The sequence below is a fragment of the Alligator mississippiensis genome, chromosome 16, assembly GCF_030867095.1.
Source record: "Alligator mississippiensis isolate rAllMis1 chromosome 16, rAllMis1, whole genome shotgun sequence".
Taxonomy (NCBI): domain Eukaryota; kingdom Metazoa; phylum Chordata; order Crocodylia; family Alligatoridae; genus Alligator; species Alligator mississippiensis.
In genome coordinates, this window is record NC_081839.1 from 12,822,300 (window position 1) to 12,834,592 (window position 12,293).

The following is a 12,293-nucleotide window of genomic DNA, read 5'->3' on the forward strand; positions in this document are numbered from 1 at the left end:
GCACCAAGCAGAGGGTTGTTTCTGGTCTTGAATCACTGAGGGGACAAAGACCCCTTGGGAAAATTAGGTGATTTGTTTTAAAGGAGCCCTGAGGATTTCATCCCAGAGGTTAGCTGTTAGGGGTGTACGAAGCAGGCCGTATTTGATTTGGATTTGCATTCGGCCTGATTCAGGGGACACTGATTCGATTTGTTGATTTGGATCATTGTCCCGATTTGATTTGGCTGAACCCAAATCTGCAGATTCAGTGCTGATTTGGAGAATCAGCGATTCAGCCATAGACACAGCTTTAAATGTTTTTTCTACATAGCTCGAGGTACCAGGCACGGCTTGTGAACGCCGAGATGGTGGGGCAGATGGGGCGTCCCACAGGAGCGTGGGGGAGGGTGGCCCGCGTGCTCAGCGGCGGACCTGGAAGTGGACCAGAAGTATTTCCGGGTCCGCCGCCAAGCACGTGGGGGACCCCTCTCCCCCGCATCTCCCAGTTCGGTGAGCAGCTGCAAGTAGACCCCGGGTGCCCCCCCAACCCAGGAGGCACTCGTTGTCAAGCCAGGGGTAGGGGGGGTCACTTGCACGCTCCGCGGCAGACCTGGAAGTGAACCGAAAGTGCTTCTTGTCCACTTCCGGGTCCACCGCTGAGCGTGCTGGGGACCCCCCTGCGCTCCCGTGGGATGCTCCGTCAGCCCCACCATCCCGATGTTCACGAGCCACCTGGTACCTTGAGGTATGTAGAAAAAATATATAAAGCTGTGTCTATGTCCGAATCATCGACTCTCACCTGCCCCCACCCTGCACACAAATCTGGGAGCATGTGTCCCCCATACCCCTCTGGGAGTGCGCACAGATGTGGGGAGCCAGCTCCACCCTGCCTCCTGGATGAGCTGCCTGCAGCCCCAGCCCGCTCCCCATCCCGGCCCCGGAGCCACGCGGTCCAGCCCCAAACCCTGCATACCACCTGGGCTGGGCTGGAGCTCTCCAGAAAAGTTTGAGGGTGGAGGGAGGCTCCGCAAGTTATTTTCCCTCCATGTTATCCAGGGAATCTCCAGTGTATAATACTCGACCACTCCTTGGAACAGGCAAAAACCTTTGTCTCTCCATTCTGCAAGACGTGTGCTCAACACTGGGCTTCTGATGAGTGCTCTCTACACTGTGACCCCTTCCCATCCTGTCATTCATGAATTCTTTTCTGCGCATTGGCCACATTCGGGAGATGTCGAGGGTGTCGCCAATCTCCCATCCCAGCCTTGCCTACAGCTTGGTGGTCAGGGCTTAGCTCACTGTTGTGGGAAGTAGGAAATGGAGGGTGCAATCTTTCCAGTCTGAGGGGGACCTCGAGTTCAGGTTTCCAACTTCCTGAGAGAGTGCTCTAACCACTAAGCTTATGCAAAAGGTGGACATGACTGCAGCTTCCCCTCAGAGGTAGGCTCCTTTTAGTGCCAGACATACCACCCTGAGTCAGGCACCTGGGCTCTGAGGAGGAGCAGGATTTCAGAGACAACCCTCTGGTTCCTGTTGTCTAGGTCTAGGCACCTTTATGCCCAGGTGTCCTCAGACAGAAAGTTGGGTTATTTTGAAGGCGGCATCCTGCTTCCCAGCGTTTGGGCAGAGAGATGGGAACGCTTGCCACATTTGTAGAATTTTCCCGAGATCTCTCCCTGATTGATGAAGGAAGGAGGAGATTTTACTCATGTGCACAGCAAGAAGGTCAGCTACCTGTGCAACAGTATCTCCCCCTTCCCTGTGCTCAGGGAAAGGCCAGGGTGGGGACGGGGATGATGGTGAAGGAGAAGGTCTCCGGGTAGCTGTCGATATGGTGAGTGACTACAAAACTTCATAAACCTGAGGGTTTATCCAGTTACTTCTGTTGCCAATTTTCAGTGTACATGAAAGCACCCCTTCTTTAAAGCAGTGCTGATGTGATTATATTGGAGGAGTAATGCCAGGACGTGAGGCAAGGCATAACATTGGGTTTTCTATAAGAAAGGCTCCAGGGAGCCAGAAAATAGGATTGCAGCTCACTCACTGTGGGAAATGTCTCCCGCCACATTCTGTATGAACAGGGGCATCAACTTGGCCACCTGATTTACTCAGACTTTCCTCAGTTTAAAACACATGGAAACAAGAACACGTAATGGAGTCAAAATGATTTCAAATTTAGGAGATAGCTGCTTTGGTTACATTATAATAACCAATATAAAGACAATAAGTTCTAAGTAATATAAAGGCAAAAGACAATAACATCATAGAAGAGGGGCCAGCAACATATTCAGATTCAGTCTGCAGAACCACTGGCGGTGGAGAGCTCTGCCTGTGCCTGCACCTGCCCCCATGTCAAGGTCAGGCAGCAAGGGGTTGTGCAAGAGCTGGGCAGTTTCTAGCTGCACCCGGGCCTCTGCCACTTATCGCCACCACCGTCCCTCAGTTGTAGCATAGGCAAAGCTTTCAGCCAGTGGGAAGCTGCACTCTCCCCCCCAGCCAGAGGGTAGGGGGCTGAGAGAAGCAGTGGCAGTGGCACAGGCACAGCTCCTAGATGCCTGACCCTGGCTTGGGCTCAGGAAAAACTCCCCACTGCCAATGTGCTGCTAAAGGCACTCGGTCCACACCAGACTGGAGCCGTATGGTTGCGGCCCCTGTATTAGGAGACTTTTCTTCGAAGCCATTGCATTCAAAAATCTCTCATTTCAAATTTGCAAAATTTCAAAAAACTTGAGAAATATTATCTTTTATCCTCACTGCAACAAGGTTGTAGGTCTTCCTATATTGTTTCAAAGTGCCCTCCAGTTAAGGAGAGGTACATTGGCCATAAAAGAGAACGCTGTTGGTTACATTGTTTTTGATAAGGTAGAGGAAGGGGTGGTCAGCCTTAAACTCATAAGGCATCCCAGGACTTGTATAAATTATTTCAACCCCTGTAGCAGCAGCTGCTTCAGTGCCCTCTTCATTAACATCCACGTAAGATTTATGGATGGCTTTGGACACAGCCAGATCACGGTTTCTGTTAATTCCTGATAAATCAGCCTTTGAAGTGTCAAACAAATCGAGCATCCCCATAGCCTGCAGAGTTTTCCCAAGGTCATAGCTTTCCTGAATCTTGAATCGGGGCAGGTACACATTCACGTTTTGTTTATGCATCTCCGTCATTGTGGTCCACTCTACAAATTTTTTATAGGTGAGTGCGCTGTCAAGCTACAGGGGCAAAAACAGGAGAATAGAAAACTTAGGATGAAAAAACAAAGAGACCAAAGAGCTGAATTTGTGCAAGTGGAGTGAATCTGGTTTTCAATTTCATGTTTAGTATGCTTATTTAATTACAAAAAACAAATGGATTACCAGAACACAGCTCATAATCAAATGAAGAATGGGAAGTAGGACCATTTCCAAATATATTTTAATCTTTTCCTGTGTCTTTTGAGATAAAGATATCAAATTGTATTTGAAATGTGGGAAATATCTAACCAGCACAGTTGATGCTCAATCCTGCTGCACTCCCAAAGTAACATTTTTTAGATTGTCACTAAAAAGTCATATTTTCAGGATTAATTGTTGAATTTTTTTTAAATCCCCAAAGTTTTATTCATTAGCAATTTACCATGTATATTTTGTCTAAGGAAATGAAATAGAATGTTCTCGGTCTAATAACGGGCATCTTCAAAATCCACAGTAAATGGGAGAAAATATAAAGAACCTTTATTATTGCCTTTTCTTCTGTCTGTACTGCCCAGGTAATTGAAGATGAGCAAAGATATCAGTGCATTCATAGGCAGCGTATATAAGCCTTTTATACACACCCTCAGAGATCAGAGGATTTACCTGTTCCAGGCCAGTGGAGTTATCCTTGATAACTTTTGGTAAAAAAATGAACATACTCAGTTCTCCTTCTCCTTTTTTACCGTAGGGGAGTTTGAGCACTTGAATCTCAGGTTCCTCTATGATGGCCAGATTGTAGTAGCCATTCTGAAACATCATCTGCACATTCTTGGTCCGATTCTGTAATATGAAGAACAGACACGAAGAGAAGCAGAAAGCACAGACATTCCCCTATCCAGAATCTGTGTACTGGAAGTCACACAGTCCAACTGGGTCTAGGATGTGTTTCTGGCCCAGGATGAAATTCTCCACAGGTAGCCAGCCCCTGTTCTATCTGTTGGCTTTCTGGACCTGAACAGTGGCATGTTGTGTTCCTCCCTTTCAGCCCCTCTCACATCAAGTTCATTATAACTCTCCTTTTCATTCTACAGAGGACAATATCGACTTTTTTCCGACTTATGGGTTAGGATAGAATTTCCCTCAACCCCATCATGCATTTGTTTTGACATCTCAAATGAGGACATTTTGTTTTAAAGAACACCAGAGAAAAACATCCATTTGTTAAGGAGAAGAATTAAGTTAAAATCCCCTGGATATAGTTACGTTCCTCATTTTGGAACCCAACATTATAAAAGCCAGAATAGCGCCATGCCAGAATCCTGTTTTATAGATTTGGATTGCTTCAGGCTCAAGAACAGAACATGAACGCAACTTCTTATCAGGTGTGTCCTGATACCTCTAGGACACATTTTATGCGGACTGAGATAAGAAGTCATTAAACACGTTGCCTTTTCCACATTGAGCAATTTTAATTCCCTTTCCCCAATCAGTAATGGACCTACACTTCCTTTGGTCCTTGACATCTAACTTCAAAGGGTGCTTGTGGGTCTCGTAGTAGCTGTATTACAGTGCTTTGGTCTGCCCGGGTTTTTCCTTTATTGCCATCTGTAGTATTGTAGCTACGCTTCCACATTTTGAGAGATTCCTTGTTAAGTTTCAAGTCACAAAAGCATTTGCTGTTTAGCCAAGCCAGTCCGTTGACGTGATTCTTAACCTTCCTCACACAGGGATGACATATCCTCGTGCCCTTAATATTCCCTCAAAGGTACAACCAAATTCCCCGATTCCTTTTTTCTTTAAAGGTACTGTCCCTGGGATCCTGGCCACCAGTTGTTTGAGGTTTTGCATGCCCGTGCTAACCTTTACTATTTATTTGTACTCTTGTCATGCCTAAAGCCATACTTATGGTCAAAGACCCTACTGGGGAAAGCACTGTATAAATCCAGAGCATTCCCCACAGAACAGCTTCACCTTCACAGAGGGCTACTGGATTGTAGGCATTGCACTTGCAGTGTTTGGCAAGCCCTAAACCTGCTGGGTATCTTGAGTCTACCATCAATCCCTGACCATTGCAAGGTCAAACTATCATCACCATCAAATCAGCAGCAGTATCAGGCCCTGCCCTGGATTTACCAGCCCTCTTTCAGAGCCAGTGAAGAGAGGGAAGACGCAAAGGGAGGGGAGAAAGCCAGGCTGAGCAGGCTTCTTTCTGCTCACCTCTGGCACCCAGCAACCCAACATCCCAGTGTCCCCCCTCCCCACACACGCACCTCTTTGGAAAACAGCTGTCTCCCATTGGTAGCAGACAGGTATCTGTGAGCTCAGGGAGCAGCAATCTCCTCTGCTGCCAAAAGGCAAAGTTCAACCCCTGCTCTTGGTGCATGAGGAGGTAAAGGGGTTGTCTCAGCTGAATGGAAAGGAATTTGCCTTGACCTTTTTGTTGAATAAAGAACCCAACACATGCAAGCTGTAGAAAACCACACATGGAAATGATGCATTAAGGAAGCAAATCAAATGGTTGCCTTTCAACCTAAATGTACAGCCCTGTGTGTATACATCGTGCTACTGTCTGTAGTCAATGATCTCCGAGCCAGAAAACTGTTTCATTTAGTGCACAGGTAAGTTGGTGTTCTCAGACTTCCAGAAGCATGACTTTGGATGGTCCAACATCTTCTCATACTTTTGCTGTTGGTGGGAAAGGAGGTGTTATAACTAGTAAAAACCAAATGAAAGAACCTTATTTAGACTTCAAAGTGGTACGTGTCCAGCCAGCATGCACCTCTGAATGCTCACCAGTTTTCTACGCTTGCTTGCAGTGCTACTATCCAGAGTAAATCACTCGACGCTTCTTTGCTTTTCTCTTTCTGCAGAGCTAGTCTTCCCACAGGGAGCAAATGTGTTCTCTGAAATGAACAGCCAGGGCAATGCAGACTTCAGTATAAGAAGAAAACCAGCTTTTGTTGTCACCTCAGGGCCTGCCGAAATCAAGAAAAAGAGGAGGCGCCTACCTCGCCTCTTTAGAGGCAGCAGGCTCAGACCTGAATGAAAGCTTTTTAAAAGGGAGCTGACATAACACCGTCAGGCTGGGGGACACTGGGAACCTATGGGGGGTTGGGGTGCAGGCATGGGAGGGATGGGGTCAGGTGGGAATGGGGAGCAGAAGGAAATATAATTTATGTTCAGGAGGGATGTTGGGCACAAGGAGTGGGAGGGATAGGGGGAAAATGGGAGGGAGGTTTGTTTCAAGGCGGGGATGGGGGTAGGGTTTTGCAATTGCAAAGAAGCAGACACCCGGGTGGGGGAAGGGGTGTATACCCTTCCCCCTGCCCCCCCAGCCCTGCCGGTGCCCCTCACTCCCATCCCACAGCCCCTTTCCCTCCCACCCCCACATACCTCCTGGTGCTCCTCCCTTATCCAGGAGAATGAAAGTAACCATCAATCCCTTCTTCAATTGCCCTGATGCCCCTCAGCCTGCTCACCTCTGCATGGAGTCCCCTCTCCTGCCCCTCCAGGGTTTCAATCCGGGCACAAGTGGCACAGGCAAGAGACTCCCGGCCTCGACGCTACCCCCAGGCCTCACAGGTCCCGCGCAGCAACCCCCGCAGACAGGGCTCAGGGCACTGCCGACCCACCCAAGGGGCCTGTCTCAGTGGATGCCTCACAGGAGCTGCGGGCCGGAGGCAGCAGCAGGGCAGGGGCCTTGGCTGCGCTCCGTGGCACCCCATAGTAGCACCCCTCCTCCTTCACTTCCCTGACTCTCTGGCATAAGCCCCCACATGCTCCTGCCCACGACTGGCCTGTGAACTGCCGCAAACTGCTCCGCTGTTGGCAGTCCCTGTTCACTGGCTGCCTGGTCCCAGCCTGATCCCCAGCAGTTTGTGATGCACTCTTGGGAGACGAGGTTAGTTATATGCTCAAGACCTTTCCCAGCTTGCAGTGGCATGCATAGTTTTCAAACTTTTCTTAGGAAGGCTTCTAGATCACCTCCATGTTTGTTGTGAGGGAAGATTGGGGTGTTCAGCCTGAGGGGAGCAGCTGGGGCTCACTATGCGCCTGCAACTCCAGGGTTTGACTGCATCCTGAGTACTGCATGGTGGTGTTTGCACTTGAACCTGGCCTCTTGGGCACCATGCTCATGATGGCGCTGGACCTCTTCGTGCTGGCACTGGCCCTCCTTGTGCTGGCACTGGGTCTCCTCCTCCACCATCTCCATTCGCTTCAGCTCTAGCTCATGCTTGATCTTGCACTCCTCAGCTTCCAGCTGCAGCTGATATTTGCACAAGTCCCACTCAGAGGATGGCCCCTCGGGTTCTGCATGCACGTGTGGAGGTGATCTTGCAGCCTGGTCATCATCACACAGGATCTTATTCAGGTCTTCTCTCTTCTGCTCCCTCCTCTCTCTTTCATCACCTCTTTCAAGTTGACCACAGTCATGTGGTCATACTCGTCAGCCACCCCAGCTATCTACACTGACCACTTGACCCGATGCCAAATTAGAGATTGTTTGCTCAAGGGTTTCCAGTGACTCTGTTTCCTTCCCCAAATAATGCCTTCAAGACACAGGTTGTCGGATCCCACAGCTACCATCACACATGGTGGGCCAGTAGCTAGTGCTCCTGCATTGAGCCACCCATTTCACTGAGCCTGACCACCTTCCAAGCTCTAAGTGCCCCCCTGGGGGCACCTCACGACCAGGCATCCCCACTCCTGGACCATGCCTGCAAGGCTGGGGAAAATGAAGCCACCATTCTCGATCTGGACTGATCTTGGCCCTATGCCCCATGGGAAACAAAGGCCTAGTAGTCTTTGAGGGTATTTGATCCACTGCTACAACTTGGGGTGCCTCCCTGTCTGAAGCAGAAATAGTGGTCCCCCTTACTAAGCCAAACCAAGGGGATCCCAAGGCACCATCTACACCCTCTCCCAATGAGTCTCCCATGCTACGTACACAGGAGAAACGTATTGGTTACAAGAAGTAGGTTTGGAATATGGCACAGGATAGAGCAATATCAGAGAAATCCCTTAGTGCAAACGGTGGCATGATAGCCTTTGATCACGCATCTGAGTTCATGCAGGCTATCTATTTAGTTAGTGAGGCTGTGCAAAATTTTGCCAGGTGTTTCATTTCAAAGCTGTTTCAAAGTGTTTCAGGCTCAAAACAGTGACATTGAAACAGAACAAAAGGATTTGATACAGCTTTGAAATGAAACGAGGGCACTCAGAACATTTTGAAAGTTTCAAACTATTTTGCATTTCGACGCTGGGCTTATTCGGGTTCAGCACCAGTCACAGGTGACAGGGCAGCCTCCTTTCATCCAGCTCACAGGTCTGGGGCTCGCATTTCTGGAAGGAGTCCAGCACAGCCTGGCAGCCTTCCCGGGGGTACAGGCTGCACCCAGCATTGGAGATAAATGCTGCTGCTGCCTGTCCCAGGCAGCAGCTGCAGCCTCCCCTCATCCAGCACAGATACGGGAGCTTGGTCCCCCACGAGTAGTGTGGCACAGCCCAGCAGTCCTGCCGGGGTGCAAGCCCCTGGATCTCGGCTGGGCATGGAGTGCACCCGGCACCGGAGAGAATTGCTGCTGCCTCCTGTTCCAGGCAGCAGCTGCAGCCTCCCCTCATCTGATACACTGATCTGGGGGCTCACACCCCTGGCAGGGCTGCTGCGCTGTGCCAGACTCCTCCCAGGTATGCAAGCCCCCAGATCTGTGAGCCGGATATGACAAGGCTGCCGCTGCTGTCGGGGACAACAAGTAAGCCCTGTTTCAAAATTCAAAATGGTTTCAAGCTTTTGAAATGTTACAAGTGCCCTTCTTTCATTTTGACTCCTTTTGTTGTGTTTCAGTTTCACTGTTTTGAGCCTGAAACACTTTGAAACAGCTTTGAAATGAAACACCCAGCAAAATTTTGCACAGCCTCACTAACTAAATAGATAGCCTGCATGAACTCAGATGCGTGATCAAAGGCTATCATGCCACCGTTTGCACTAAGGGATTTCTCTGATATTGCTCTATCCTGTGCCATATTCCAAACCTACTTCTTGTAACCAATACGTTTCTCCTGTGTACCTAGCATGGGAGACTCATTGGGAAAGGGTGTAGATGATGCCTTGGGATCCCCTTGGTTCGGCTGAGTAAGGGAAACCACTATATCTGCTTCAGACAGGGAAGCACCCCAAGTTTGTGCAGTGGATTAAATACCATCAAGGACTACTAGGCCTGTCTTTCCCATGGGGCACAGGACCAAGATCAGACCAGATTGTGGATGGTGGCTTCATTACCCCAGGCTTGCAGGTGTGCTCCAGGAGTGGGGGCGGCTGGACGTGAGGTGCCCCCACGGAGGCACTTGGAGCCTGGAAGGTGGTTGGGTGCAGTGAGACACATGGCTCAATGCAGGAGCACCCCCTACTGGCCCACCACGTGTGTTGGTAGCTGTGGGATCCGACAACCTGTGTCTTGAAGGCATCATTTGGGGAAGGAAGCAGAGTCGCTGGAAACCCTTGAGCAAACAATCTCTAATTTGGCATTGGGTCAAGTGGTCAGTGTAGATAGCTGGGGTGGCTGATGAGTATGACCACATGACTGCGGTCAACTTGAAAGAGGTGAAGAGAGAGAGAGGAGGGAGCAGAAGAGAGAAGACCTGATTAAGATCCTGTGTGATGATGACAAGGCTGCAAGATCACCTCCGTGTGTCCATGCAGAACCCGAGGGGCCGTCCTCTGAGTGGGACTTGTGCAAATCCCAGCTGCAGCTGGAAGCTGAGGAGCACAACCTCAAGCATGACCTGGAGCTGACGCAGATGCAGATTATGGAGAAGGAGGCCCAGCACCAGCACAAGGAGGTCCAGCACCCGCGAGAGCATAAAGCTCAAGAGGCCGGGCTCAAGTGCGAACATGATCTCTTAGGAGTCCAGCACAGCCCAGTTGCCCTCCCGGTAGTTCGAGCCCCTGGATCTGTGCCCTGGATGAGAGGAGGCTGCCCTGTCGCCTGGGACCAGCACTGGGCACGGGGTGCGCCCAGCACCAGAGATAATTGCTGCTGCCGTCTGTCCCGGGCAGAACCTGCAGCCTCCCCTCTGTGATCCCTACCAGGTCATATTGCCCAGTAGAGAGCCGGCAGGCTAGCTCTTCCCGCTTGTTCCCCATGCTCCTGGCATTGCTGTACAGGCAGCTGAGGTCCCAGCTGACCCCCTTGATGTCCTGAGATGCTGTGGGAGAACCGCTGCATTAGCTTTTGAAAAACAGTTGTTTTTGTGTCCTGCACAAGGGAGCTTTCCTGTGCTCAAGTCCCCGGGCACGCTCCACTTGACCTTTCCCCGTCCCCTGCAAAGTCAGGTTAAAGCTCTGTGCGTAGATCAGCCATCAGCTGCTCTTCAGGCCTCTGGGCTCAGGCCGCTTGCTCGGCCCAGCCCTCTGGGCACCTTCTGCACGCCCCTCTGCACGAACTCCCGTGCAAACCGCTGCTCCCTAGTTGGGCTGCACCTGCTTGTGCTCTCTGTTCGCAGGGGTCCCGGGGGGCTCAACTAAGTAGGGACCTGGGCAGGGGGGGTTTCCCTCCCGGGCTCCACTCAGCTGACATATCCTGCCCAGCACGGCCCCACACGCACACATGCACACACATGCTCGCACACACGCTCACACTTCCTCAGCCCCCTACAAGCGCCCCTGTGCTCACTCGCCCTCTCTCTCAGCCCAGCTCCTACCTCCTGGCTCTTCACTGGAGGGTCCAGGTCTTTGGCTCCCAGGAACACAATGGGCATGAACCCACGTCTCCCCCAGGGAGCATTCCCAAGAACAATTTTGACTAACGTGGCCCCTTCCCCACCCCCCAGCGCTGCTGGTGCTCCTCATTCCCAACCCACAGCTCCCTGCTCCCCCTGGTAACCCTAGATAGGGGGGCATCGGCAGAGGGGCAGGGGGCAGGGGGTGTCTGCAGGGGGGTGCCGGTGGGGGGGCAGGTGCAGTCCATGGGGGGTTGGGTGGGGAATGGGTTGGCACAATTTGTGGGAAGATGGGGGGCAAGCACGATCCATGGGAGGGATTATGGGGATGCAGGATCTGCAGGGGATTTCTGGGGTCCGGGAAGGTTTGGCAGGATCAGGTTTTTAGCCCCCAGCCTGGGTCAGTTCCAGTTTTCATCTAAACGTGGCAAAAGCACAGACGTGCACCCGGACAGTGTCTGCAGAATGGCTGTACAACCTCCATTCCTGAGATGACAAATTGTATATAGTTAAAACATTTATGTTCCTATTATTTAAGACAATTAAATATTTATTAGTTAAAAAGTCCTGTTAAAGGTCATCTTTTTAAACAGTTGTACTCTCCTGAACAAGATGTCTTTTCAAAAGGCAGAATGCTTCTTCGATTCAACATTTATTAATATTTTACTGAAATTATGATAACATTAAAAGACAACAAGAAATTGTTTTTTAGATATATAGGGAGTAAAAGGAAGGCCCAGGGAGGAATAGGACCCCTACTAAATGGGCAGAAACAATTGGTGACAGACAGGGGGACAAGGCTGAACTCCTCAACGAGTTCCTTGCCTCAGTGTTCCTAAGCGAGGGGCACGACAAGTCTCTCACTGGGGTTGTAGAGAGGCAGCAGCAAGGCGCCAGACTGCCATGTGTAGACCCTGAGATGGTGCAGAGTCACTTGGAGGAACTGGATGCCTTTAAGTCAGCAGGCCCGGATGAGCTCCATCCGAGGGTGCTGAAGGCACTGGCCGACATCATTGCAGAGCCACTGGCGGGAATATTTGAGCACTTGTGGCACACAGGACAAGTCCTGGAGGACTGGAAAAGGGCCAATGTGATCCCCATTTTCAAGAAGGGGAGGAAGGAGGACCCGGGCAACTATAGGCCAGTCAGTCTCACCTCCATCAGAGGCAAAATCTTTGAAAAAATTATCAAGGCTCACATTTGCGAGAGCCCGGAAGGACAAATTATGCTGAGGGGAAACCAGCACGGATTCGTGGCAGGCAGATCGTGCCTGACTAATCTAGTCTCTTTTTATGACCAGGTTACAAAACACCTGGACGCAGGAGGAGGGGGTGGATGTCGTATACTTAGACTTCAGGAAGGCCTTCGATACAGCATCCCACCCCATACTGGTGAACAAGTTAATTGGCTGTGACTTGGATGACTAC

General features: G+C 50.6%; 1 protein-coding gene across 1 annotated transcript; it reads right to left on the reverse strand.

The window, feature by feature from the left end:
- Positions 1 to 2,132: 2,132 nt before the first annotated feature.
- LOC132243227 (serpin B12-like) lies at positions 2,133 to 4,062 on the reverse strand. Its single transcript, XM_014595710.3, has 2 exons — positions 3,811 to 4,062; positions 2,133 to 3,186 (listed from the first exon to the last, which is right to left on the reverse strand). The coding sequence occupies exons 1-2, from the start codon at positions 3,964 to 3,966 to the stop codon at positions 2,782 to 2,784; spliced, it is 561 nt and encodes a 186-aa protein (XP_014451196.3). The 5' UTR covers positions 3,967 to 4,062; the 3' UTR covers positions 2,133 to 2,781.
- Between the last annotated feature and the right edge of the window lie 8,231 nt (positions 4,063 to 12,293).